Here is a 27,801-nt window from a genome sequence, read left to right on the forward strand (position 1 = left end):
CATAATTTTTATTCTGAAGGCAGCCTCTTGTGAATCAAGTAGACTTGGACAGCTTTGAACTTCTCAGTTTCTCTCTTAAAGTCTTTAGTGAATTTCTGTCTCTTTTTAGATCCTTATTCTTAAAAGTCTTTTTTTAAAAAAAGAAGAAGTATAAGCAATGAGATATTCTTTCCCTGCATGATATGAGTACACATTCTCAGATTTATTCATGTGCCCTTATTTTAGTTGTGTCCACAGAGTATTTTTGTGCATGCTTTTATCCCCTTTGGGACGGTGCTGCTTTGCTGTTTGCAGCATGCGAGCCCACAGGAGCTCTTGCTGCGTGAATCAACAAGTTTCAGACACAGTTTTTGCAGTATAATTGAAATTTTTAAAATTTTAGCTGTGCCTTTAGTGAAGGTCAGCACTTGTTACCTGTCTGGAGAAGTTGCATTTACCAGTCATAATGTTGATAAGCATTATAATATACTGTCTTTTTAACTGTTGAAAGATGCATAGGGATGTGCCACCCTGGCTGTCGGTTCGTTCCTTCCCGCCGGAGCACAACATACTGCACCAGCAAAAAGACGCTGCTGCTGTTTAGCTTCTACGGTTTGGTCTCTTGCTCGCTGGAGACCCTGAAATGTCCACAGGGAGCTGCATAGCGTAATGATTTCCTTGTGCCCTGATGCATGAGAAATTCATCTACAAATGTCAGCAACTGCAGTTATGGTTTATGTAACGCAATGTGTAATGGCTTAAAGGAGGACATCAGTCTGTATGGAGCTTGCTTGTACCCTCAAAGGAGCTCTTTGTAAATAAAGCGTGGAATAGGCCTAGGACTGGCTTGCACGGGCCTCCGGAAAATGTCACTAGTCATTTGGTTCAGAGCGACAGTGCAGATTTACAATGGTGGAAATTAGCACTGTAACAGATTTTGAACCTAGTAAAGAAATACCAAGGGTTGTCAAAGGTTCAAATTACAGTATTTCAATTGTAAGTGTTACTTGTGGTTAACATTTTAGCTCACCGAAAAGGATTTTTATTTTTTTTATTATTATTATATATTTTTTTTTACTTCTTTGGGTTGCCTCTTGACATTTTTGAACATGTTAATACAATATTCAGCAAAAAATCTGGCGTGAGCCCATGACCAGTAATGGAGCAGGTCATTAGCCCGAACAATGCTGCTATTTGCTGCTGCTGCTATTTGCACAGAAGTTTCAGAAGGGAAAAAGGACTGAATAATAAAATCTGAAAATCAAATGCAGCTTGAAGGCTAAAACAAGAGTGAGACTGTTTCAAAGTGATAAATATGGCTGTTGAATTCAGCATTCAAGTTATCCCTTTAAAATCTAATTAGTAACTATTATTTCTCTTTCATAAGCTTGGCTACTCACGCTGTGTTATATATGGTAGTTTTGTCTACATCATAGATATAGACTTATTTCCCAGTGTATTATTTATTTTAAATGCTAGCATGGGTAATTACTAAAGATTTTTTCATCTGGCTGAGGTTGCAAGTGCAAAGCATTTTAAAGTAAGTCTTTTCCAATGACATTTTGCTACTTATCTACTCCATCATGTATTTACTATGTAATGTTTTTAATGTGCGTTGCGTGATCTAATTTCTAAATCACACATGTGGGAAAATGCAGCGGTTGCGTCCGGAGGTAAGTAAAAGCAAAGCACCGGGGAGGAATCCTTCATAAGCTGCGGCTCTTCGGGAGTCCGTTTCACCCCTTCCTCGTTTCGCAAGCTTTTAGTTCCTTGCCGCGGCAAATGCTGAAGTAGCCGTAGGGGTTTGTGAGTGGAAGAGGCTGCCGCTGCCGTCGCTGTAAAAAGTCATTATTTCAGTTCTTTTTCTCGGGGCGTGCTGGAAACTGAAGTCCCTCGTGAACGGTCGTGGGGCTGTTACGTGCAGCTCAGGTTTAATAAAACTCCCTGCCTCCTACCCCTTCAGCCTCCCCTCCCGCCCCCCCACCTCCCAGGCGAAAAAGCAACCCCAAACACAAAACTTTGAGTTAATGGAGGTCTCGGGATAGCTTTTGTAGTGTGCTGTGCAGATTCCTTGCACTTTGCCTGTTGTCATGATTACAGCAAGATATAACCAAAGCTTTTTCTGGAAGAAAATATTGGAATACAGGAGGAGAATGTGTTCCTAAAACCACTGTTGTCTTTGGGACAGAAATTATAAATGTTAAGAGGGAACATTTCCAAACTTCCCCTATTAACTGTGAATATAGGGCCCACATTTGCCCATCTTTCTTGGAGTCATTTAGTGGGTGCAAGTAGTCTTACTGATTTCATCAAAGTTACTTACGAAAAGAAGGTGCAGTGCAGCGAGGTCATTTGGGGTGGTTGTCTTAATGATTTCGTTTTGCTTAAATCTAGTATGTTGAATTTTTTCACAAAGATGTAGCATATTCTGTGTTAAATATGAAAAAAATGCTTTTTATGACCATATGCTATATGGAATCTTTATATTAATAGCATCTTGGCATTTTGCGTTCCCAAGGCAGTCTCAGAAACCATGCGAGAGTTGCAAATCTGGTCCGTAAGTACTGTAATTTGTATCAGGACCAGATTTTATCAAGTCCAAATGTTTTTTTTCTAAAACGCTGAATCCATTTTAAGCCTCTCTTCATCTCTATAAGAATAGAGAGCCATACAGAGTCAAATTCAGACTTTAGGATGTGAAGGTATTGCCTGAATAAAAATTTGGTATTTTAAGTAAAAATAGTTTAAGCATTAATGGGCTGGAAGAAGGAGTACTTCTTACTGAGATTTCTTTAAACCCCTTTTGCTTTCAAATTCATCTCACTGTGGTACTTGTGTCATGCTTACCTATTACCAGCCCGGAGGATAACATTATCAGGCATTTGTTTTTACTACTGCACAGTTCATGATTTATATTTTGGCCATCAGAGTTGCCAAAAGAAGAAGATTTTTATATACAAGAGAATTCTGTAAGTTTGGCTTCCTTTGTTCAGCAGTTTCCTCCATGCCCCACAATATGCTTAACTTCCTAAAAAATATAATTTTGTTACCAGACATTTGTATTTTCCACAGATTGAATAGAAGAAAGTTTCGAGTGAGTCGGGGAAAAGATTGTCATCAGTCAGAGGAACATTCCTGCGGACCTCTAGCATTTTAGTCTTTGAGAGTTGCTTTCCGATGTTATGAGAAAACCTCATTTTAGATGTCTTTGCTTTAAAAACTTGGATTTTGATAGTAAAAATATGTAATTTTAACCTTGTAAAAGCTTGATTTTATGCCGCTCTTGTGAGCTTGCGTTCCAGGTTCCAATTGTGTGGCCACACACATGCACAATGCCTGGTTTGGGTGTGATTTTTCCCCTCCTTCTCCCTTCATTGATACAAACTTTTTGGTATGTGGGTAAAATGTTAGTCAAGTTGAACTTAATGCATACAAGTATTACCGAACAAAAAAATGTGCTTCTAGCATTTATTTTAGGTTATATGCTAGTTTTACATTATCCCAGCTGGGTATTAAACTGAGTTACAGAACTGGCAGTATGTGGGGGAAAACCAGATGTGTACTCTATGAAAACAATAGTTTTGGGTCCAGAGCTTTCATTGAAGTCTGCTTCAAATTCACACTCCATATTCCTCTCCCTTTTCTAACAACAATAAAAAAAAAGAGTTGTTCAAAAACGTATTTTAAAAAAATCCAACTGACGTTCGGAAATTCTAACGTGCATGCAAATGCTGTTGGGATATCAGAGCAGAAAGCAGAGAGCTTTGGCTGGCCAAGAGGCTCAGCTGGTAGCAGAATCTGTCGCCTCATGCGAGATCCTGATCTAAGTTCAGCCACAGGCCGTTCGTATCGGGGAGCTCCAAGTAGGTGAGACGTTCAGCTCCGCGGCAAAGCGGTCGAGGGTTCGGAGACTGTAGCGCTGACAGATGGTTCCTGTAATCACCCCCAAGGTAACCGTCTGCTGTGGATTTCACTGCAGTGGAAAATGAGCGTAAATGGTAAACTCTTGGGCAGATGAACGGCACAAAACTTTGGAGAGCTACCGAGCCTGGTGTCGCTCTTGAAGAATAAAATTGCCCTGACGGCAGACATATGGTTGAAGTTTAATTCCCAAGGGAGAAAAGGCACTCAGCCTCTCTGCCAGTTGTTTTCCACCCCCCAAACAAACAGTTTTTTAATGATTTATGTGCGTGTACGTGTTACCTAACGTGTTTAGAATGAGTTGATAGAGTTTTGTAAGCAATGCAGGAAGTGGAGGGGGATAAACAACCTCTTTACTCCTCTGGGCTCAGAATATAAACAGCTGAGTTTTGGTTATCATCTGTAATGCTAGTTCCTTTGTAAAAGCTTTCCCAAGCTCTGCAGAACTTCACAGCATCGGTTAATGTAAGAAAGCTTTAAAAGAAAGTGATTTTGAAAATCACTACCAGAAAGATGATTTTACTTGTTTTCTTAATCTGAAATGTAGCTGGCAATTCACATTTTAAAGAATTTGTATAAATCTTAAATGTCAGGTTATTGGCTCCAACTGGAGAAAAATAAATAAAGGAGGAAATTAATTCAGTAACCAAGACTTAATTTACATAATTGGGAAAGTATCATCTGCATTACCATAACATTTAGTACACAACTTAGTCAAATTGAGAGTCTGTTAGGGTTCATTTTCATTTTATGACTTTAAATTAGAAAAAGCAGGTTTGTGTCGTTGCGAAGACCGAGGTGAAAGGAGCACCAGTTCCCAGGCCTCGCCGGGGCTTTACATCCATTTGTCCGCGCACGCAGAGAGGAACGGCAGAGCATACGTGAAGTTATTTTACGGCACGGGCTTCTCCCCACGGAGAGGCTGAGTCGAAACGCGAAGGCTTCCCCTGGAGAGAAGCAGGTACAAGGGATGCCTTGTCTGTGAACTTTGATGGAAATCAGAAACTGTTTCGTGTTAGTCTAGCACGTTATTAAGCGCGTCAAAAAGATGACGGTTTTAAAAATGACCATGGATACAAGAATGTCCATTTTAATGAAAGAAATCAATCATTTTCCTAATTGTGGTTGCTTGAGAGCTGTTGTCTGAAAATGTGTCTGACCTGAGGCATAAGATTTTTTGTAGTGGAACATGATACATAGTTTATAACATGCACTTAAATACGCCTATGTTTTTGGCCGTTATTGGAACATACTGAGCTGTTTACAGTGACATTCTCTTATCTTTGCCAATGGTAATAATTTCTTTAAATGAAGTAGGTGAAGCTTCTGTTATTTTGGATTCTTTTTACGTGAATGTTGCTAATAGATAAAAGCCAAGATTAGAGATACAGTTGGGTATTTGTTACTCTTCTTTTAATTCTGTTCCTGCTGGCCGCCTGTAATCTTCTGAAGAGGCATTTTGAGCAGTCTAGGTGTTCTCGTCATGTGTTCTGTGTTCAGCGATCACCTTCGAGAGGTTTACTTCTAGCTTAAATTCTTTGGGTTTTTTTGTATATAGATGAATGGTGTCAGAACGAAATTTAAAGCTTTAGATTCTCCACTTGTAAAAATTTATACTTACAATTTCTGTATTATGTTCTGAAGACTCAGGATTTTCTGTTTAATCTTCCCTTTTGGGGGGCAGATTAGGATTTTTTATTTGAAAGAGTTTGTTCTTGGTCTTGTATTAATTTTTTTTTTAAACATTAGAAGCACATCTTGCATAGAAATGATTTGACAGCAGTAACAAATGTTTCCTTCCCTTGGGGTCTGTAGGCTAGACCTGCGGTCCTCTGTCCAGCGACAAGCACCATAAAAGCCTCACTCCATCCTCCTGCCATCGACTTGTCAGGATTCACTTTTTTTTTTTTTGACAGTCAAGCTGATGTAGTTTTAATTCAAAACATAGTAAGTCGATGGATAAACTTAATGAGAAAATAATTATAATTTTGTGAGATTTATATCCTTTTTTATTACGGAATGCTAGTTTCTTTAACCATTATGATTGCGGAGCACACATTCCCTTACAAATTTATAACCTATCGGAATACAAATTAAAGTCGTGTTTGTATAGGTTACAGCTCTCTATCATTCTTGTTTAATCTCAAGTTTTGGGTAGAAAAGCAAAGAATACCGACACCGGAGAGTTCTGGGTAGCAGCTCTCCTTTCCCATCTGTGCAGACAGGAGAGAATCTTTGCTTAGGTCTCATCTTTGTTAAAAATTAACAAGTGAGAGTTTGAATCTTGTTGTTTAACTTTCATCAAGTTCATACTTTGTTTGGTCCTCCTTGGGATTTTTTCTTGAAGTAGGACTGAAGTGGCATTTGTTGTGTAACTCTTTATGAGAAACTCTTCTTAATGTAATTCTTCTGCCCTTTATTTATTTTGGAAGTTGTTGTGTTCTTTGATTCTGATTGATACAAACTGAGCTGATCACATCAGCTCATCACACCAGATAAAAGAGGTAGCGTATTAATTTTTTTTCCTTCGGACTTTTCCTGGAAATTGCAGTGCTGCTACCATTCTGCTCACCTGTGATCTGTGTACGGAAGGCATGTAGCCTGTCGCGTGTACTTTAGTTTTCTTTTTTTTTTTCTTTCCTCCCCCTTTGGCCGTCTCTATTCCTCCTCCAACTTTGCATGAGCCTGCCGGGTAAGGTAGGAGCAGTGTTTTGTTATCCTAGCAACGAAAGCCAAACTTTCCAATGTTATTTGGCTAGAATTTAGAAAAAAAGAAAAAAAATTGCTGCCAGTTATGATGTAAACACTTGCAGTTTCCCCCGAATGTCTTGTCTTCTCTGGAATCAAAGTAAAATCACTGTTCTGAGGGGAAATTCGTAAATTGTTTTAGATTTTTTTGAAGCGTCGTAGCAGATGTGTTCGATTCTGGTAGATCGTCAGGGATCTGCTCATGCTATTTTTGAGCAGTATATTTACTACTAGCCTCATCAGAGGAGATGTCCCCTCTCATCAGAGCTGAGAATCCAAGTTGTAGCTGCAAGTTATTTATGGAAGGATTGCCTGCACTTTCTGCTGAAACTGTCTGAAGACTCGAGCAGAACTTCATAGTATACATTTGTCTTAAAGCAAAGTCCTTCAGCATTTATCTTCCCCCTCTGTTTGAAGCATCGCTAATCCCATCAGGAATTTGAGGCTGGAGGATGTGACCAGTTGTGTGACATTTAAAGCCGTATTTACGTTTATTAGGCTAGCAAGGACTTGTCACATAAAAATGTAACGGAAGACAGTCCCGGAGTATCGAGTTATCCTCTCCCTCTTGGCTACGTTATGTCACAACAAAAAATTTCCCACCAGCCGGCTGCTGCGTGACTCACGGTTTATTATTCACCCGAATAACCTTTATCGGTGCGGGTCAGGCGGAGGGAGTCTGGGTCACTCGTGTCTGACTCGTTCCTTGAGCTTTTGCACTCGGCAGCTACGGCTTAGGAAGATTTCTTTGACACTGTAGTATTTTTCTCTGAACTGTGTAGCCACTTCTTAATAACGCTCAGTTGCATGTTGACTAAAACCCAAAAATAACATTCTGTTGGGGGAAAAAAAAGTAAGCCAAAAACTTCTTTAGTCTTTCTCAAAATAGTGAATTATTGTAGAAACAAATTTACTTGTCTGCTCTTGAAAATCTTTCTTTTGGAAGCAGTTCCATCAGTTTGACCACGCTTACTGCTAGCAGAAAGCCATTTCATTTTAAAATGTTGCAATAGTGTAGATGTGGGTAATCTTGGCCATTTTTAGATTGAATTAACTCAAAAGATTTTGCAAGCTGTAACAGAACAGAGAGGGCTGGATGGAGCTGAAATGTTCTGTCATTTTTTTTTTTCTTCTTTGCCAAAACGTGATTGAGATTTATGAAATAATTTTCTGTGGATTTATCATCTGGCTGCAGTCATATCGCTATATGCAACCATGCAGCTCTTGGAAGGCAGCACATTGCTTAAGCAGAGAGGAGAGAAGGGAGCGTTGTGGGCTGCGCGTTCGGCAGCAGAGCCCCGAGGGCAAGAAGTACTGCAAGGGCTGAATTCAGCAAACTCCAGCGGGTGCAGATGCAGGGAGCTACTTTTTGTGTAACAGCTGAAATTAAACTGTAAATCAGAGTTTGGAAAGCACGACATCTGATGAGAGCTTTCAGTTAACCACAAAGCTGCTGAAGCATCTTTGGGAAATTTCCCTCGGAGGGCAACGTGCTAGCGGGGTCTTCACAGTGTAGGGAGTGGTTCAGAAGCACCATAAAGATTTGCTTGCAAGCCTCTCACTTCAAAATAGCCTCTTTGACCTGATTCAGTGAATTTAGATGCAGTAACTCTTCTTTCCATAATGAAGTAATTTTTGCTATTGTTTGGCTGTGGCTGAATTGCTAATTAATTGTAAGGTTTGAACATGTACTTGTTTCGAGTTGCGTTTTCAGTGAAAGGTTGTGTTTTGGTTTGATGTATTTGCAGTTGTGTCTCCTTCGTGTTTAGGGGCTTGAGCCCCCTCTTTCTGAAGCCGACAGAGGGACCTGCTTGACTCCATGGCATCTCAGATGGCACCAACCTCCTCGGGTGGTTACCTTGCATTAAAAAAAAAAAAAAAAAAAAAAAAAAAAAAAAACAGTGAAACCTGGACTACTTTATATGTAAGAATTTGCATAATCCTGTTGTATTGAGATCACATGAGATAAAGCTTGATTTAGGCTACTATTTCATAGCAATTAACTTTGAATCCCTTTCAGCCACTGTAATAGTTTAAAGATAAAGTTTTAATTACATTGATTACCCTTGTTCTTCTGTCCCAAGCCCTTCTCTGAGGAGCTGTCAGGCTTTTCAGAGAGCCTGAGCTTGTCACGTAAGCCTGCATCCATCGTCCCGGTGGAAGGGGGAGATACTCGGGTTTAACAGCCACACCTTTGTCGTTAGGTGTTTGCTTTGATTTAGGCAGGATGCATTTGACCTGAAGAGAGGTAGTGAAGCCTCGTGGGTTTTACATACGCGTTCTATGTTTTTCAGTACTGGATGTGGAAAAAAAAAATGGGTCAGGTCACTTAGTTCAGTTGGACTGTGTGTAGGAAAGGATGACATAGAGATTGCGAGAGCAAGGGTGTTGCTTAAAAAAAAATCAACTGTATTGTTTGATTTCTCTGCCCTTATTTCTCCAAGCTATTTGCCAAATTAGATGTGAATACTTTCCAGAGATCCCAGATTATTTAAAAAACCCCAAAACAATGGTATGAGAATGTTAATAAAGATCATGAACCGCTACCCTATTTCCCCTTCCAAAACTGGCAGCGGTTTGGTGCACCTCGTTCCCTGCGCGTGGAGCAACCTCCCCTCGCTGGCCTGGGACCTGATGGTCCTGCAGCCTCCCGACGCCCGGAGCCCGGGACAGGTGGGGTGTGACGAAAGGCCTCCTACGCTTTTGAAGGTGCAGAAGGTTTCCATACCCTAAGCCATGATTTGCCATCATTTATCTAGCTTAGTCTAACCACCCTAGCCAGAGAAAGGCATTTTGGTAAAGTTTCTGTAATTGCTGCGGCTCCGTGTATTTCCCCAGCTGTTTGTGCAGGCGCATTAAGGGAATGTAGACGTTACTGAGCAGAGCTGTGCTGGAGCATGTACTCCAAGTAGAAGCAGATGAGATGGTTTATTATTTGTTATGCAAGGAAATAATGCTGCTGATAAAAACATACTCTGAAATTATTCTTTTCACTTTTCCTCACTTGGTAGAACTGAAGTCAGATTCAGTTTTCATGGCTTTTTGTTTGGGGAATTTAAAGGAGCTCTCAGTTATATAGCTCTGTGGGGGTGTAAGTTAATGAAGTTTTGACAGATTTAAGGTCACATTTTGCATGGTTCAATTCAGCACACTTAGAAATACACAGCAGGGAGAGTTCCTCTCTCTGCAAACAGTTATATATTAGACCTATATATGCTATATTTATTTTTGTATTGGTGTATTTCATGTAGGAAATAGCCAATTTAGTTGTGAGTTGCTGTTGGAGTAAGGAATAATTCTAAGTAAGGCATTATGAACTACATTGTTATCTTCAAAATGATATCCTAATCTTTAAGAGCAGTGAATCCCTTTTATATTAATGTTTCCAGTTAGTTTAGATCAAACATAACTTTAATTTAAAAGAAATATATTCCCTTTAATATCTCAGTGTGTTACTCTAACATTGTGAAATGTTTGCAGTGTTATTTTCTGCAAAATGCTGTGCAACACTACAATATTTGAGCACAGGTGAGTGAAAAGTCTTGATTGTGGCTGACGTAAAGTGCAAATATGATATTTGATTCAGGGACTCCACCTTCTGTAGTCACTTGATAACCACTGGGTCTTTCAGAATCCATTTTTTCCTCTTCTTTGCACAGCCTCATCTACACCTGGTGTCTTACTGAAGGGGAAAGGGGAAAGCTCCATAGCCGAATCTTTTCTTTGGCATCAGTCACTTTTATGTTTTGACATGGTCCATCTAGGCAGAGACGTTAAGATGGGTACATTTTTAATTCAATAAATATGCCCAGTTTAGAGGAAACATTTAGAAAGTAATTAGTAAAGAATTAAAGGATGTTAGCATACTTAATGTAAGTCAGCATTATTTTATTAAAAATAGCTACTATTTATTTTTTGTGGGCTTGACTGACAATATGCTTTATTTATACTTCCAACATGCCATTCTGATCATTTAAAAATATAGTCCAATAGCAAATGACTGTAGCCAGTGTTAAATTTAATCAAAATAACCTAGATAATATATTGCAGAAACTAACTGTAAGCCTTCCAACTTGTAGTTTCCAGCGTTTTCCCACAAATAACTTTGATTAATACTCTTTAGTATTTTAATCAAAGATATGAACGAAAATGAAAAATTAATGATACGTAAATGACAGTCTAATTAAAAGCAAAGTAATGAAAGTTGCAGGTCATTTTTACACTGTGACCTAGATCACTGGATATGATTGACTCGACCTGCCTTTTAATAAAACCAGATGAAAAGTAATGTATTTTTTTTCAAAGAACAAAAATTGTTATAGTAATATTGTTGAAGCTTTGGCCTGCTTGGTGGGATAAAATATACTCTTTCACCTCCCAAACCTTCCCCTGCAAGGAAGAGAGTGAAGCATTAGAAGAAGGGGCAGTATGCTAGATGCTCTACACTATTCCCTCAAACGACGTATTTACAGTAAAGGTGGTATGTCCTCAATCGAGATCCATGCTCCAAAAGGCAAGTGTGATTCTAGTGAAGGTTGCTTTGTGTAAGGGTCTTTCACTGATGCTCTGCATGCCAAACTAGACCATGAAGAGCCCTGTGCAACAGGGAAGTATCAGGATTTGTGAATTTTTGGAAATCCTCTGACAGCTGGGGATGAAACACATTGTTGGGTTACACATTCTGGCATGTAGTGTATAATACTGGTGCCAGTTATAATGGACGGTAATTAGAGCAAGTTCAACTTGAAAAATAAGTTATAATATGTAATTATTTTGGAGAAAATATGATAAATATTTTGGCTTTTTCCTGCATCTTTGCGTGATCTTAGTAGTTCAAAATCAGACGTAAACCAGCCACCAAAATACACCTTAAAAAGAACAGATGCCTTGTGTTTAGAGGCTGCTTCTTCAAAAATGTTTGCCAGTAAACGATCCAAAGGAAGAGCGTTATCTGGCATGTGATTACTCACACCTCTGTATGTTTCTCATCACTAGTTATTGAAAGAGAAAAGCTGCAGATACTCTCTGTGACACCGTGGGTCATCTGTGTTCCTTATCTTATTGCGAGAGGAACTTCCCAGTATTTTAGTGCTGTTATTATCTTTAAAAGTTTGGAAGATAAAACTTAGCCCTTTAAGCTGTCAAAATTTCTTGTAATTCTATCAAAATACTCATTGTTTAATTTTAAAAACAGTGTAGAAAGTATGCAGTAATACGTAGCAATCCTTGACCCATATTGTCAGCTCTCTTTTTTGAAGAATTACAATGTGAATTCCTTTCCCTGGAGAGATAACGCATTATCAGACTATATGCATGCTTACTTTATGCACATATGGAATAGATAATGAAAACCCATAAAATATGGTTTTCAATTAATACTGCGTCATCGTAACACAAAGACGGCTGCTTCCTCGAGACCAGGTTAGGGCAGCCTGTTTCTTGCTGCCACTCCTTTTCGCTATGTTGATACTTAAAAGCTAGTTTTATGGGATTTGGACTGTGAAATCACCAAAATAACTTTGGGCCAGCCACCATCAGATAAGAGCTTTTCAATACGGCTGACCTCGCTTCAGTTGAACCGATGGCCTAATGAGGAAGGGATGTAAAGTAGATCATGTTGCCAGTTTGCCTTTAGGCTTCGGTATCCTCCATATCGGAGTTGTTTCCTAGGGTTGGGTCCTGCTCAGTGATTGCTGTGCTCTGTCTCGTATCAAGCTTGCCGAACATGTTGCTCTCGTGAAAGGAGGAGTCGGAGAGTTGGTGCTTACGGACGGAGCAGAGAAATGCATTTGGCCTCCTGCATCATCCGTTCCAGATTCCGTAGGAGATGCTGCGGGCACCGAGACCTAGGTTAGGCCAAACCCCTAATGTTCTCAAAGAATGCATTAATTTCTGATGCTAAGAAATAAGACTATGAGTTCTGCAGCCAAATAGAGCCAGTTGCCTCAGGTATGCTCCTGTATAAGTCCGTAAATCCCCTAAATAAGCAGTATTTTGTCAGCACTGTATATAGTGGATGTTTTTAGTCTTAAGGGCTCTGTGAAGAAAATGTTAGGGTTGAAAAGAAAGTGTTAAAGGGAGTTCTGTTATTTAAGCGAACACGTTTATCAGCACAGCTGCTTAGTATTTGGAGGAACTGAGTGCATTACCTCGAGTGCATCAGTACGGGTTTGCTATGAGTGATGAAAGTGTGCGAGGATAGTAGGTGGATATTTCTTGAATTCAGTTTTCACGAATCATCTAAATCTGTAATAGCTGTCTTTCTGCCTTTGGGCCCAAACTGTCCATTTATCAAATGTTTTAATTAGAGCATGTCACTGAGCTCTTTCCTTTTTCCTATGCATTGCTCTTTTCTTGTGCAATGTTTGTTAAAATGGTTACTTGCTGACTGTAAGCCCTGCAGGAGCTTTAGATGTCGATGTTCTACAAACAAGCATCCTTTTGGTGATCCAGGTTTTCATTTTTCAAAGAAATGTCATGTTTTATTGCAGTCCAGCAGTAGAAATGGGAAGAAACGATGCAAAAAAAAAAAAAGACACCAAAATCCCAGTGTGTCTTGGATTTGAGCTTTTCATAGGTAGGCAAGCATATGCGCTTGCCTAGATTAATGGAAATAATAAAGAAAAAAAAGAAGCATCCAACAGCAGTAGCAAAAATATGTTTTAGGAGACTCATTCTGGCAAGAACCAGACTGACGAATGGATCTTTTTCGTGTAAACAGACTGCAGCTGTCCCAAAACAGTTACCTTTTTTGAAGGTTGGGGTCTAGAGAACAGCTTTAGAAGTTACAGGTGTCTAGAAGAACAATTTTCAGTTATAAGTAAAAATCGGCAGAGGATGTGATATGAATCGAACCATAATTGGAAACTATGCTTGAATGATTTTGGAAGAAACTGAAGGAAAACCTATTACTTTTTAATCTTTTTTTTTTCTTCATCTTTCTGGCCTGGCAGTTGAATGTTAAATGGGAACTATTAGTTATGGGCTAAAATGTGTTTTAAATGGAAAGGAGAGAAGCAGAGAAAGTAGCTGGTTTTCATTATTATTACTAATTTTATTATTATGAGCTTTTATGTGGCAAAGATCTCCCTGAAGACAGGACCAAAAATAGAATTCCAAGGGCAGCAGGCTCAATATCTTACACGTCCCTCATCGTCAAGAGTTGGAAGAGAAGATGATGGGGGGGGGGGGGGAAGAAGGCATAAGGGAGAAAAAGGAAAAGGGAGAAAGAAAGGCTGTGAATCAGGGCAGTGGGAGAAGGGCCTGTGCTCGTATGAAATCCTCGTCGGGGAGCCCTTGAGTACGTTCACGCTACTCTAACGGGAGATAGGTAACGTGGGCGGACAGGCAGCACGTGCTTTGAGAGGGTAGGAGGGGACTGCCTGTCTTCTAGCTTGGTTTATCTAATCTGTCTGCTCCTGTATCGCTCACTGAAAGCCAGGGAGTTTTAAGAAAAATGTTTGGTCAAAGAGATTGTGGTCCTGTACTCAAAAGCAGTGCTGAGAGTTCACGCTTCATTTTAAAAACCCAAACAGAATGCTTTTCCTTCTAGTATTTGTAGGACCATTTAAAAATCAAAACTAATTGAAATGCATTTATATTTCTTTCTGAAATTGGTTAGGGAATGTGTTCTTATTCTGGAGGGTGATAGGAATAGGCACAGGAATAATCTCTTGCGGAGACTGAAATCCATTAAGAAGGTAGATTCCCAGAATTTTAGTTTCGTAAGTGATATGCTATGGGGATGGAGCCTGGCTAAGCCTTGGTAAGAACTCATACATATGTGATACATCAGAGCTTGACCAAGTCAATCTTTTTAAATTTTACCATAATGAAATCTAAACATTTTAAAGGGAAGAATTCATTGTAGAAATTCATTAGCAAGAATTCATCTAGTGTTAGATAAGAATGTATTAAGAAATCCTGTATTCATTATCTACTTACAAGTATTTCCCTTAAGTATTCTGATTTTTCTTTCTCTTGATAGATGTTTTTCACTAGGTTTTCTTTTTGAGAAAAAACGTGTATCCATGACTATAGCTGCAAGCTGAGAGAACTGAAAAAATAAATCACGCTACTCCGTTTCCAGCTGTGTGTTGCTTACATTTACAGTGGAAACAATTGTGCAATCATGTCGTGTAAAGTGTGTACCGCAGCTCTGCGAGAGCTGAAGATCTAGTCACTGTCAAGAAAAAAAAACATTGTGAACATTAGGCAATAGTAGATGACTAAATATGTACTTTCTTTTTAAAATATTCTCCTGAATTAGTTTACAAAATCTTTTTTTTTTTTTTTTTGATCTGCTTGTTAATTTTTAAGTAAGTCGTTTATAGAACTGTTCTAATTTGAACACTGAATTGTTTGTGGCTTGGGTTAGCTTAAGGAGGATGTCAGAGAGGCCCAGTGAAATTGGGAAAAAAAGGGCAGATTATTTAGTTTTTTGGTACAATCCCTTTATTTTAAGGTCAGTGGCAGATAATTACAAAATTAAAGTAGTGATCTGGAGGTCAAGCGAGCAGCCACCCAGGAGCCATGCAGCTGCACCACCCCGGCATGGGTGGGCTTCCCCTATGCCGTTGGTCCCTTATGTCCTTAATGTTCACAGCCGTTCTGCAGGCAAATGCCAGCAGGCTTTAAAGACTCTGACAAACTTGCCACTCCACTGGCTGGAGTTACGCTTCTTCTGAACAAAAGATTGATCAATAGTACTGTTTGGCACAACTAGAAAGTGTGACTGTAATTCTTCAGCATGACAAACTTCTAGCATATTTTTAAGATCAGACAGAAATATATTAAATTTATCTCAGTCTCCAATGGAACCTAGAGAAAATGTAGTTTATTGCTGCTTTTAATGTCATTTCAGTTGCATTTTCCTGTCTGGATATGCTTGAGATTCTTGATAAATTGTGTTATCTTTTGAGTACAGTGTGATTAGTTAAATGGTATCTTTAGTATGCTGTAGGCCACCTTGTTGTGTTTGACACAAAGGTGTTCAGACATACGGAGCAGGATTAAATGTTCCAGGCTGAGCCTGAGTTTGGATTGATCCTTGCTTTGGCTCAGCAGATAAAACACAACGTACTGGGCCATCGTGACTACAGAAAGAGCTTTACTTCCAAATCCCTTTCAACAAAAACGATGGGTCAAGAAGTTTTCCACTCTTTACTGTCATCCACTTGTGTCTCAATTTTAGAAGCTGAAGAGCAGTTCAAACAGAAGTGAGAGAATCATCGTTTTGCTAAGAGTGCAATCTGTAAACTCTGCAGACATTAGGATGAGCTTGTTGATGGTTTCTTTGTTAAAACTCAGTCAGATGGTTTAATTTAAGAGTAGGATTTTTGCCCTGTTTTTGCTTGCATTCAGTCCAGACTGATTTTTTTTCTTCTTTCATTCAGTCCAGACTGATTTTTTTCTTCTTTCTTCTTCTTCTTCTTTTTTTTTTTTTTTTTTTTTTTTTTTTTTTTATGAAGGAACATAAACATACCTTAAGTAAACTGGACGTGGTGTACAGATAGATAAAGGGAAACCTAAAGAGGTGAAATGGTTCTTAGTTTTGAAAAAATGGCCTTCTTTGGCTTCTAACCATCTTACATGCTTGCTTTCTGTGATTAATATGTTGGTACAAGAATGATTTTCCCCTAAACCCCAAAATAAACATGCTGCTTAGCAGTATGTCTTCAGTAGCTGATTTGTGTATGTGAATCAAGCAGTGAAAAGCTCTTTAGATAGAGTTTCTGCTCTGTATTTGCACCGTACATGCTACGTAGCTCTGTTGCTGGGCTGCTTTCTTCATTGGTTCATAAAAGCAAGATCAGGTTTCCAAGCCTAATGTTCTGTAATAAAAATGAAGCAGGCAATTGGTAGAGAAAAGGTAGAGAAAGTACTCAGGATACAGCTTCTAAGCCCTTTCTATAAACATGTCAATGTAACATCCAATTTAGAGCCAATCTCCTGGTTTACAAAATCCAAATATTTTGGCATAATACTAGTAGAAATTAATCTGTCTTGCTCTGTCAGCTCACCTTCCATTATTGAAAACTGAAGCCTGTAATCCTTTGGGTGTCTGCACAAATAGGAGATGATGGAGAAGGAAAAATGATGCTAGTTGCAAATTCATCGTTTTTGAGGTCTTGTGTCTCCAATTTTACCTCTCTGTTTTTTCGAACCGTAAAACTGGAAGCCAAGAGCAGAGCGTGTACCTAGCTCGCCTCTGGGCTAGGATGGTAACTGCAGCATGTTTTGGCTTCACTCTGTTGGTTTAATCTGGTAGTTGGAGGAAAGGACCCAGCACCAAGGAATCTGTAACCTAATGAGCTGCAATTTATAAATGTGAGGCTTTGTCATGCCATGCCGACCTTGGCTTGTTACCCGCTCTAGCTCTGTGAAAAACTAGCTGAGCTACATCATCATATCGTATAAAAATGCTTCCAAGATTTTGCGAATGAAAGCTTAATTACAAATAGTTCATGCAGCAGAAAGATACAATTTGAAAAGCACGTAACCATTTAGCATAAAAGCAGTAGAGAAAGTGTAAATTGATAGCAAAAAGTACTTTATGCAAATATCGCCATTTTTTTTTTGCAGGTGGGATGGCAAAGGTAGGTTACCAGTGTGAATATAGTATATTTAGTATAAAATAACAGGTTAGAAGAGTTACTTTGTCTCCTCCAGAGTACCTGCTGTAAATGGGAGTTGTTTTGACGCGTGCCACTGCGGGAGTGCAGTGGTATGAGCCCTCCAAGGAATGCCGAAGCTGGTGCTGTGGCAAGTTTTAAGCTTCGTGGTTGTAAAACAGTTTGATTACAAGAATAACGGGCTAGTGCGGTCACTCCCAGTAGTTCTGAGCTTTGTAGTTTGGATATAACTGTTGAGACGAAACCTATTTCAGACCCGCAGATAATCGAAAGGACAGTCTGTGGAGTCGTTCTGACGTACGTATTGTATAGCTCCAGAATAAATACTGTAGAAAGAGGATTCAGCTTACTCCTGTACAAACAAAATGTAGCATCCTTTTGCCGTTTGCTGACTGTATCTCAGAACACCCAAGATCCTTATAAAATCCTGACACCACCTCTGAAGGTCATTTATAGAGGTCACCTTTTTGCCTCCCACACTCCCTAGAGAAATTCTGGTCTACCCACTCCTTCATGGCCACCCACCTGCACATCAGCTGAGAAATCATACTTTGTTAGGAAAACCTTCTGGTAAGAATGCTATTTTTGTTCTTTGTTCTCTCTCTTTCATTTGAAAGCCATCCTTTGGTTGGTGTCGTTCAAATACTATAGTTCAAAAATAGAGCATTTGCAGCATATAGAAACTAAAGCTAACCATGTATATTTGAGCTGAATTTAAAAAATGAGGTTGGGGAGCTGTCATTGTTTACACACGTGTATTTTGTTCCGATCGGTGTTTCCGCTTTCCGGAACTAATTTAAGATTAGCCTAATTGCAAGAAGATTTTTAAGTGAGCACTTCTATAAATGCATTAACTGCTCTTTGGTTGCTTGAAGCTCATAACGGACCTGTAAACTAACTAGTTAGCAAGATGTGTTAAAAGTCAATGATTATAAATGTTAATTAGCAGTAATTATTAAATCTGTGGCTTTGTATACAATAGAAACATCATCATTACAATAATAATAAATGGTTAGAAGTTGAATGCCTTTGGCTGTGAGAATGAGTATCTTGGCTCTGTGTCTGTATATATGTAACAGTAAAAAGCATTATTCAGTGTCATTATTTTGTGCTGTTGATGTTATCACACGCTTAGTCTAACCCACTTTGTTTTTGCAATAATCTTTAACAGAATTATGAATCCTTCATCGGTTAGCTTTTTCAACAGCTAGGAAGGCTTCATTTATCACTACGGCAGTAACTGTTAGATGCTTCTCAAAACTGGTATTTCTGGATGTAAGCAATTCACCAAATAAGTTTTCCATAACGATTTGATGAATATATTAAAAGAATCATAAATCTTTTAAAACGTCTTTCAGCATTTCCTCGTAAGGAGGTGGCAGCATACCTAAACAAGCAAAAACTAAACAAAAAGCAATCTGATTTTCCACCAAGGCCTTTCTTCCACCCCCTGTGCTTGAACCTGAGGATCCAAGAATGACAAAAAAAGTGAAGCCAACATCTTTTTTTAAATCTTTCTTTTCCTTTTTTTTTTTCTCTCTCTTTTTCTGCCATCATAAAATCAAATGGAAAAAGTTCTCAACCAGCTTCCCCTGGATCAGTGTTGTGGTCCCTGGCTGCAAAGCTCTGCTTTGTCCTCACCAGCAGATTGTATGGCTTTTCTTAAGTTTTCCTTGCGAGTCCGGCTGGGGGTCAGGTCTGCGGCAGCACCTGCCCCCAGGTACTTGTGAGAAGCCTGTGCAGGAGCAGCTGGATCGTGCAGCACTGCACATGCTGCTCCAGAGGCCCAGGAGAATAAACAGAGAAATTTTCATTTAGCATCAGTGAGTTTTGAGGTAACGGCAAATATATATATAGAAGCGGCAGTGCTCCGTTCTGTCTCCCGCCGGACCTTTTAAGTGTACAAGTCTTGCTTCTTCTCAGATTACTGGTATAACTCACACTGAAGCTGGAGGGAATTGGATGCGCTCAAAGAAAACGCTCATAGTAATTAGACTGGGGAATTAGTGTGCTAAATGTTATTACTTATTAGAACAGTCTCACTCTGTATGTCCTAACATGATATTATTATAGTGTTAAAAAAAAATATTAGAACTGACATATTTAGCCTAGGCCTCAAGGATGATTTGTTCCTTTGCTAGCGCTGATACATGTAGAGTACAGAACTGGTTTGTATTATGGAATCATAAGGGAGTTAAACGTTTCCAGGTACGTTGCTTATTAACTCTTTCAGTAAAGAGTTGAAAGAATCCAGATCTCATGAGCAAAATGCAGCAAGCATCTAGTGTGAGAAACTTTCCGGTATGTGTAGCACCACCTCTTGGAAACCCACATGATTTAAAGTCACTGTTACTGATAGACAGGTTTACTTGTATATACATATATATATATTTATCATTGTTGGTTTTGCATCTGTTTTAAGTTAGGTGTTTCATAAGGCTTTTCTGAGTATGGTTATTTACAGTATGCTTTCTCCCTTTCTTTGCCTGCAGGTGTTGCAGGGTGCTCAGTTGATAGCTGTTGCGTCTGCTGAGCCTGCATCAGGGGGTGTTGATGGATCCCCACTCCAAGGGAGTGATATCCAAGTCCAATACGTGCAGCTGGCACCTGTGACAGACCATTCTGCAACTAATCAAGTATGTTTTGGGTTTTTTTACACCATTTCAGCATACCTAAATTGATTGAAATGTCTGTCAGAGGAACTAGATGTCTATCTACAAATACTGCAGTCCTAATGAATTTATGAATCTGCCTCTGAATGATAAAAACATCATCTATAATAAGAAACATCATTTTGTTGAAGGTATAAATGGTCTTTGACTCTTCTTGCTTCTAACTTGTTGCTCAGTACCCCCAGAGAATAGTTATTTTGGTTGTCATTGTTTTTCTGCGTCCTTGAAGGATGAGAACCATGTTGAAAGGACAGGGAGAAAATCTTGCTTGGAATCTATCCAAAAAGTATTTTTCAGACCGAGGTTTCTCTTAAAAATGTTACTCCCTTTCTGGCAGCGGTTTTCCAGTAATTTTGATCAACAGCCTGGGTTTCCCATGTGAATTGCAAAATTAGCAATTGTAAGTGAATGCTTGATCCTCTCAGTTAAGATGGAGGATTTATTTATTTATTTATTTATTTTAATTGGCTTGAATGTTAATGTATCTGAGTGTAGAAGACTCTTAGGTTACTCGTGGAAGCTTAAAAGTAATTCAGTCTGGAGTGAATTCAGACCAGCTGAATGTTGCCTGATGCCAGTGACCAGTCATACGTTTCTCATCAGCTTGAAACCGTGACTGAGGACAACACAAGAATGCTGACTTAGAACAGTTGTCACTGTTTTCTTCTGAAGATGATTCCGTATTTTTGCGCGAACCAGATTATAGAGGGCCTATTTTTTATAGGATGGCTAGCGGTAGTGAAAAAAAAAAAAGTTATTGCTTGCTAGCCAAATGAATTTTTTAATGATAACCTCAGCAGACAATCTCAGAGTACATTTTTGCCTGGTGCATACCCAGTTTTGTACCAAATTCTAATCTGGCTGCAAACATCTGTAGAGTGGGTCTCTTGGGGGAAAAAAAAATAATTGCATAAGAAATCATATGAATCCAAGGCAGAGTTTCTGGGCACAAAACTGAAGTGCCCAGTGCTGCTTCCATGGGAAAGTTAGTCTGCAGCTTGGTTCAATGTGTGAAGCCTGTGCTGGGAGGGAGGCGAGAGCTTTGAACTCTCCTAGTTAGTCCAGGCCTGAGCTATTCCCTCCTGACTCCCTATTTAGATGCTATGAACTGATTTTCATAAAACACATGCTACCTACCAAAAAGGAGTAAAATTCCTGGCATATAACCTGTGGCATGCTGTAAAAATATGTTCTGGTTTTCTGTATGCTAATTCTCCTGTATAGGTGAGCACTTACTTGTCTTTTTTTCCTCTTCCGTAGACTTTTTCTCTACATCAATCTTCTCAAGCCCCCTCATTACTTTATTCATATTCATTTGTAATAGTAATTTGTAATCGGTACTTTATTCATAGTCATAGTCATCTGCTATCTGCTGACAGTAAGAGTGTCAGGAGTACAGGGGTATTGTGCCCTACTTGTTACATGTCCTTAAGTACCAAGTACCTGCTGGTACTGTGCAATTAATAAGGCATCAGATACTCAAAGGTGTTTTTTCCCTGCTGTCCTTGCTCCAGGCCTCAGAATATTTCTCCAGTTTAACTTGCCCTGTTTTGTTCTGCTTCTAGTGCTTTTGTCCTCCTGTCTTGACTCTCAGATGTGACAGGCAGTAGGTAACAGAGTTCAGTTATAAAGATAGGCTAAAAAACGATTGGCAGCCACCAAAGGAGTTCCTTTTTTTTCAGAGACACTTTGCACCATGTAAGGATTTAATATTGTGGTTAACCACAGAGATTTATACAAAGCTGGAGAGAAGCTAAAAAGGAATGTAAAATAAGAAGAGTATGAAAAGGAAAACAGGCAACACTAAAAATAAGTTTGCCATGAATATTTCTTCCATTTACGCAAACTAAAAATTAAGGGTCTATAAATGAAATGGAGAAACCAACTTAATATTCATTACTCTGAGATGTACAGATAACCCGATGGCGTTTTTGGCTAAAATTATGGAATAGTCCTATATCACCTTAGAAAGATCTTGTGCCTGAAGAGAGAAGTCTTAAATGTGTATCTGTGTCAGAGAGGCTATAGCAACCTCTATGTCTGTTCTCGTATAGTTCTTTCCCATAGGACTGAGATGTTCTCATTAATTTTGAGTCTATTTATCAATCAAAGCTTATTAAAGTGGAGTTTGTTATTATCTACCAGGATTGAATCTAGTGCCCTACATAAATTACATATTTAAAACACTGCGAGTGCAAATTTATTTAATGTCTGAAAACAAGGCATCATTTTTCCTATCTTTTATCTTGAAAACAGTCTCCTTAGCTGTTGGAGTCACACATACAAAGCTGAAGGCAGAAGAGAGGTTGTTTGAATTGAATCCCTTCTCTGAGTTCAGTTGAAGCAGACAGTAATATGCGCTTCAGTTTAGTCTTTTCAGTGTATTCATGTACATTTGCAAATTAATTTTAGAAACAAGTATTAATAGTTAGGATTCTAACAATTTCCTCGTGCCCCTAAACCTCATATTTAAGCACCATCTATTAATATACTAATAGTATTTTGCAGACATAAAATGGCAAATGCATTTATGAAGGCAGATTTTGAAAGAAGATTTGGGGTCTAGGTTTACTTAGTTTGTTTTCCTGTCATGATAGTAATATTTACTTACAACAACGTGTACAATTTAGAAATACAAAATATGATGATGACAAAGAATATTTGGATTTATCCTGTACTCAAACTTCATGTGCTAGTGTTAAATTTGGTTAGCCTTGGAAAAAACATACTTGCAAACCTAAAGTACACTTCTAACCCCTTTGGGCAGTCTTGTGCTTCTGGTCTGAATGTCAGATGAAAATTTTTCTCCAGTGAGAGGGGCAGAAAAAAAGCCTTTGGTCACTTTAAGATTCAGCTGCTACTAAATTTAGCAATCTGTTAGAATTATTCTTCTGTATTTGCAGTAAATGTATATGTAAAAAATACACCAAACTGCATATAAAGTTGAATAGGAATAGATACCGTAGGTCTTTCCAGTTACTGGCAACAAAACAGAGAAATGAATAGAAATAATTGCACAGCAAAACCTTAATTTAGGAACAGAGATTTATGATTTTGAACCTTCCAGTATTTGTATTTGAGTAAGTAAGTTGTTGCGACTCTACAATAAAACCTTAAGGGCAGGAAAGTTAGTTAGATTTCCATCCTTGTTTCTTTGCGGTTTATCAAGCGTCAATACTAGACGGAGAGCAAAAGCGGGGCTTCAAGTAAGACTGTATTTCATAAAAGAAATGTTGCTACAGAAATACTTTGTATCCAGGGCTTCGTGTTAAGCAACAATTTGATGAATTTATGGATAAAAAAAAATCCATCAAGGGTCGATCTCTGTAATCTGTGGGAGAAGATAGAAAAATACCATTAAATGCTTGCCCTTTTCTTATGATCTATGTACGCTTGTGATGTTGGCCACTGTCAGGGGAGGGGTTATTGAGCATGATGGACTTGATCTAAGCAAATGCAGCTGCTCCTAAGTGCTGTTCCACACATGATTCTAAAGGTGGAGTTTGATAATCTCTTTTCCTTACTCCAACCAACATCTTTGTTTAAAAAAAGAGAAAATCCAATTTTCTGCAGGATTATCCTTTCATAGCGTCATCAGACTACTGATACCTGATAATTTCATCTTTAGTGAGACTTCCTTTTAAAGTCTAGGTCTTAGACTTAAGACTAAGTCAAGTCTTAGTCTAAAGCCTAAGCTCGCACACTTTCATGGAGAACTGCTTTTGCTTGGCGAGTGATTAGAATGGGGCCTCCGTGAAGACTTTTCTATGAGAAAAATGAGCGATGCCCCAGAAGTCACACATTCTTATTTTACCCAGAGCAGAGGAGGACTGTAGTGGGTGAGCTCAGCAGGTGGTTTAATCAGCATCCTGCACCAGAGGGAAACAGTACAAAAACAGGGCGAATGGATAATTTTGCCTTCCCTCCCTACAACAGTTCTGTCCCGTAGGGACTTGCTGCTGTGTTTGTAGATGATGGCCCTTGATGGACTTTTCCTCCATAATGCTGTTCAGCTCCTTCGTGCTACCCTTGTGAGCAGTCGGTGTCTCTGGCCTGCTGCCACGAGGCATCCCGCAGCTTAGGAGCATGGCATACAAGAACCAGCTTCTTTTTTGTTTCGTTTTAGAGCTAGTCCTTTTCTAGGAAGAGAGACTGAATAGTTTTCAGTTTCCCTCTCTGTGCTACTCCTGATTTTACAGATCCCGTGATCTCTCTTCGGCCTTCTCTTTTCCAGCCTGAAGGTATTAGGCTACTTAGTTGATCTTCCTCTGGAAGCTGTTCTCTGCCTTTGGTCATTTCGGTTGCCTTTGTGAATGTATTTCAGCTCTGTCGTAGGCCTGACCTCCAAGACAATTTTGCACTGGTGTATACAGGAATTTAGAGTGGTCAGTTTGTTCACATCCCCTTGGTTACATCAGTGAGAAGCACTTTTGCATTGCTCTACTGATTTCATTTTTCCTTTCGTAGGGCACTGATACCCTTCAATCAGCAATCCAACCAGAAATGCAAATAGAGCATGGAGCAATCCAAATTCAGTAAAACAAGAATTGTGGAAAGCTGCATAAACCGAGATATCAGTGAACCACAGTTGGAAGTTAAGTGCTGTAGCCTTCACACAACAACAGGAGAATGGAAACACCTATTGGACTAATGGTCACACCATACTCTTCTCCTGTAAATATCAGAGTTCTGATGATGTATTTGCTGTTACGCTCATATTCCTCGTCAGACCCACTACACCACCAGAACTGCATCTGTATACATCAGAACCCAACCTTCAAAAATACATGGCTAGCCCTTAGCTATATTTAAAGAGGAAGAAATCCTTTCTGAAGGAGGCAAAGAAATCTAATTAATCAAAACAGTAAGACTAAATTAATGTTTCATCCTGTCATTTCTTCTGTGAAATACACCATTTGAATGTCTGCAGATATCTTATGAAGTGTATTGCTGCTTGCAATACTTGCTTTACCACAAAGAGAAAATCAAGAGCTCAAATATTTTTCACTGTTTAAACAGCTTTTTTATTTGCTATGGTATTTATAACAAAAATGGAAAATATTAAAAAAAATCCCATAACTGCAGGTATTAGCCTTTTGCTGGTGTTTTCTGTTCAGTGTAATGAAAAATGTATTTGCAAAAGACTAACAATTTTGTTTGTACTGTTGCTTAAATACTTTTCTAGGGGAAAATGCTTTTAAATGCTGTAATTATGCATTTCTAATGAAAAAAAATAAATGTGTATTTATGAATAGTGCAGCTCTAAGTTGCTCTCTGACTTAGGAATGAATACAGTTTGCCTGGCCTGTGGTGTAACTCTGTAGTTCTGAAGTATTTGAAGACAGTTACTATCTGGCAAGCTCTGCTGTTAAACTGAGATGCAAGATTTAGTCTATAAGGAAGATACGAATCTTAGATCATATTATCAACTAAATTTCATCTGTGATGAAATTCCAGTATGGTGAAAACATGGAACTCATGAGATAGACCCTTCTAAGCTTTTGAATTTGCAAATTCAATTTTATACAATGAATTTATGAAGTAATTTATAAAAAATTTGAAGGATTCTTATGAGCTCTCTCCCTTCTAGAACATCCTACCTCCAGCCATCTGTGGCAATGCCTCAGTTTGGGATTCAGACATAAAAAGCTGGGCTGCAAAACCTGTAATACCTGTCTAGCTGTCCAACCTGCAGCAGCAAGGTGAAATCCTCTCTCCACTGCAATTTAAGAGAAACAGTTGATTTAAACAAAGCTGTCTTTTTGTGTTTACTAAGCTTGAGTGGAAAGGATACATGTTTGCTGTAGACTGGTTATCTTAATGTTGCATGTTGTAAAAAAGCATGGAGTTTATTGGGGTAGGAGTTGTTTTGCATTTGATTTTCAACTGAGTAAGTGAGGTTAGTGTTAATATATGATTCATTATGCATTTAATGTATTAATGAATGGGACATAGCCACAAATCCTGTGTATTTATTTAGGATAACATCCTTTCTGAAAGGGAGAGCTAAACACACACAATTTCTTGAAGTGTCCCTGGTAAGTATTATGCTTAACCTAAAGAAAAGTATGAATTTACATTATTTGTTGATGCGTAAGTGTGATGCAAACTGAGCCACAACTTGTTAAATGTGATGTTTGCAACAGGCTAAGAATTTGGCTACTCTTCCATTTCTTTTTTTAATAGTATTTCCCAAATTGGATGAAGTTTAAGCAGCTTGGCATCCAAATGGAAGCCTAAAAATAAAGCAAGTCCTGTATATTTTAGCATGGTTGTTTAATAATAAACAATAGTAATGATGAATGCTTGGAAATGAGAGTGAGGAAGCTGGGAGGGCAAAGTTGCATGCTACTACATGCCACTCTCTTGCTACACTGATACTGGCCACAACACCTTTCCTGTCTTTGTCCGAAAGTTTTACTCCTGCCCACCTTTGCTTCCAAGGCCTGAGCATCTGCTTTCAAGTGGAACACACTTGCAGTTAAATTGTAGGGATATCTGTCTCTTTGTGTGATAGTGCAACTATGAATTCTGTTCTCTTTGCATTTTTCAGCTCAAGTAGATGACGACGCATATGAGAAAACTTGATTTCAAGAGAGGTTTCCTTTAGCCATTAGGCTGCTGCATGCTCAAGTCTCTTCTGCCAAAAATGACTGTAATCATGTACCATGCAGTGAAATAGCATTCACTAGTTTTCAAGAAAATGAAATCTACTTCACTTGTGTGGAATGGAGAGAGTACAAATCAATTGAAATAAATAGGTAAGGAGTGCTCCTTATTAAGGCCCTCCTGTGTATTCAGATGCTAAGGCTATGTGTTCCTCCAGGTGTAAGGGTTTTTTTTTTTTTCTTTTCTTTTCTTTCTGTAGATTCTATGTCTTTGGAGGATTTATGTCCTTGTCCAGGGAGGAAATAACTTCTCTTTAAGAATGTTTTATGTGCTTTCTAGACACCACAGGCCCTGTTATGTACAAATAAGTTATTCCTGACAAGACTAACTCATGAATTCCCTTCTAACTAATGAATTTCCTTCCAGGAAATGCTTGTAACTGTGAAGAGTCTGTGAGATTCTGTGCAAGTATGAAGAGTATGTTCATATAGAGATTATCGTAACAGTAACATATCAATGTAAGAATATTCTAAGGCAACAAAAGGAATGAAAATCTTGCAGGGGCACTGAGGGCTTTGCCTGGCTCTCTATGCAGGTGGGTTAGTATTGATTCACGTAGATTTGTCCATGCTTACTGTTCAACTGTTTAAGCAAGTCAGCTGGAATTGAATTCTCAATATATATCCTTTTATTTACAACCTCTGCCTTTTTAATAACAATAAGGCTTTTTTACCCTCAGTAAACCCTATAACATCCTACTTCTATGCTGCTTTTGTATAAGAAACAGAAATTGAGAACACATGTCCAAGAGTCTTCAGGGGGACATTTCTTGTAAGGTTCGACTAGGATCAATTGCCCAATTTGTTTCTAAATCATCTTGTGAGCTGCAGAATACTAATGCTTTCTTAATTTTTATTTTGTTTTGTGTAATAGTGTTTGTAGAAGCAGGCTTTGAGGTGAAGAGCCTTTTGAGAGCTGCTACTCAAGCTAATACTTCATTTATCTTGATGATGTTCTAAAATTCCTAGCATGTAGTTACTGCTGCACATGCAGTACAGTACCACTATAATGACCTTTTCATCTTAAAGCCCATCTGAAAGAGGGAGCATCCATCTATTGAATTCTTAAGGGCTTCTATGGTCCTGATCTAAAAACTAAGCACAAACTTTAGAAGTCAAGTTTGCAAAGCATTCCTGTGACAAATGTCCTTCCAGATCAGACCCTCTGTGTCTTCAAAC

At 38.7% G+C, this 27,801-nt stretch overlaps 1 protein-coding gene across 3 annotated transcripts in view; it reads left to right on the forward strand.

Moving 5' to 3' along the window:
* Positions 1-26,562, forward strand: part of BANP (BTG3 associated nuclear protein) — a 166,129-nt gene extending 139,567 nt beyond the window's left edge. The window contains exons 12-14 of one of the 3 annotated variants that reach the window (XR_009959770.1): positions 19,775-19,918; positions 24,422-24,818; positions 26,508-26,562. Coding sequence is in view for 1 of the 3 variants with exons in the window: in XM_062586226.1 (XP_062442210.1) it covers positions 19,775-19,918; positions 24,422-24,493 (216 nt within the window). In the remaining 2 variants the exon portion in view is untranslated. Of the gene's footprint in view, positions 1-19,774; positions 19,919-24,421; positions 25,139-25,934; positions 26,109-26,507 lie in introns of those variants that run through there. The other 2 variants (XR_009959771.1, XM_062586226.1) reach the window with 2 other exon arrangements.
* Positions 26,563-27,801: the final 1,239 nt, after the last annotated feature.

This window comes from Rhea pennata, chromosome 13, assembly GCF_028389875.1.
Source record: "Rhea pennata isolate bPtePen1 chromosome 13, bPtePen1.pri, whole genome shotgun sequence".
NCBI lineage: Eukaryota > Metazoa > Chordata > Aves > Rheiformes > Rheidae > Rhea > Rhea pennata.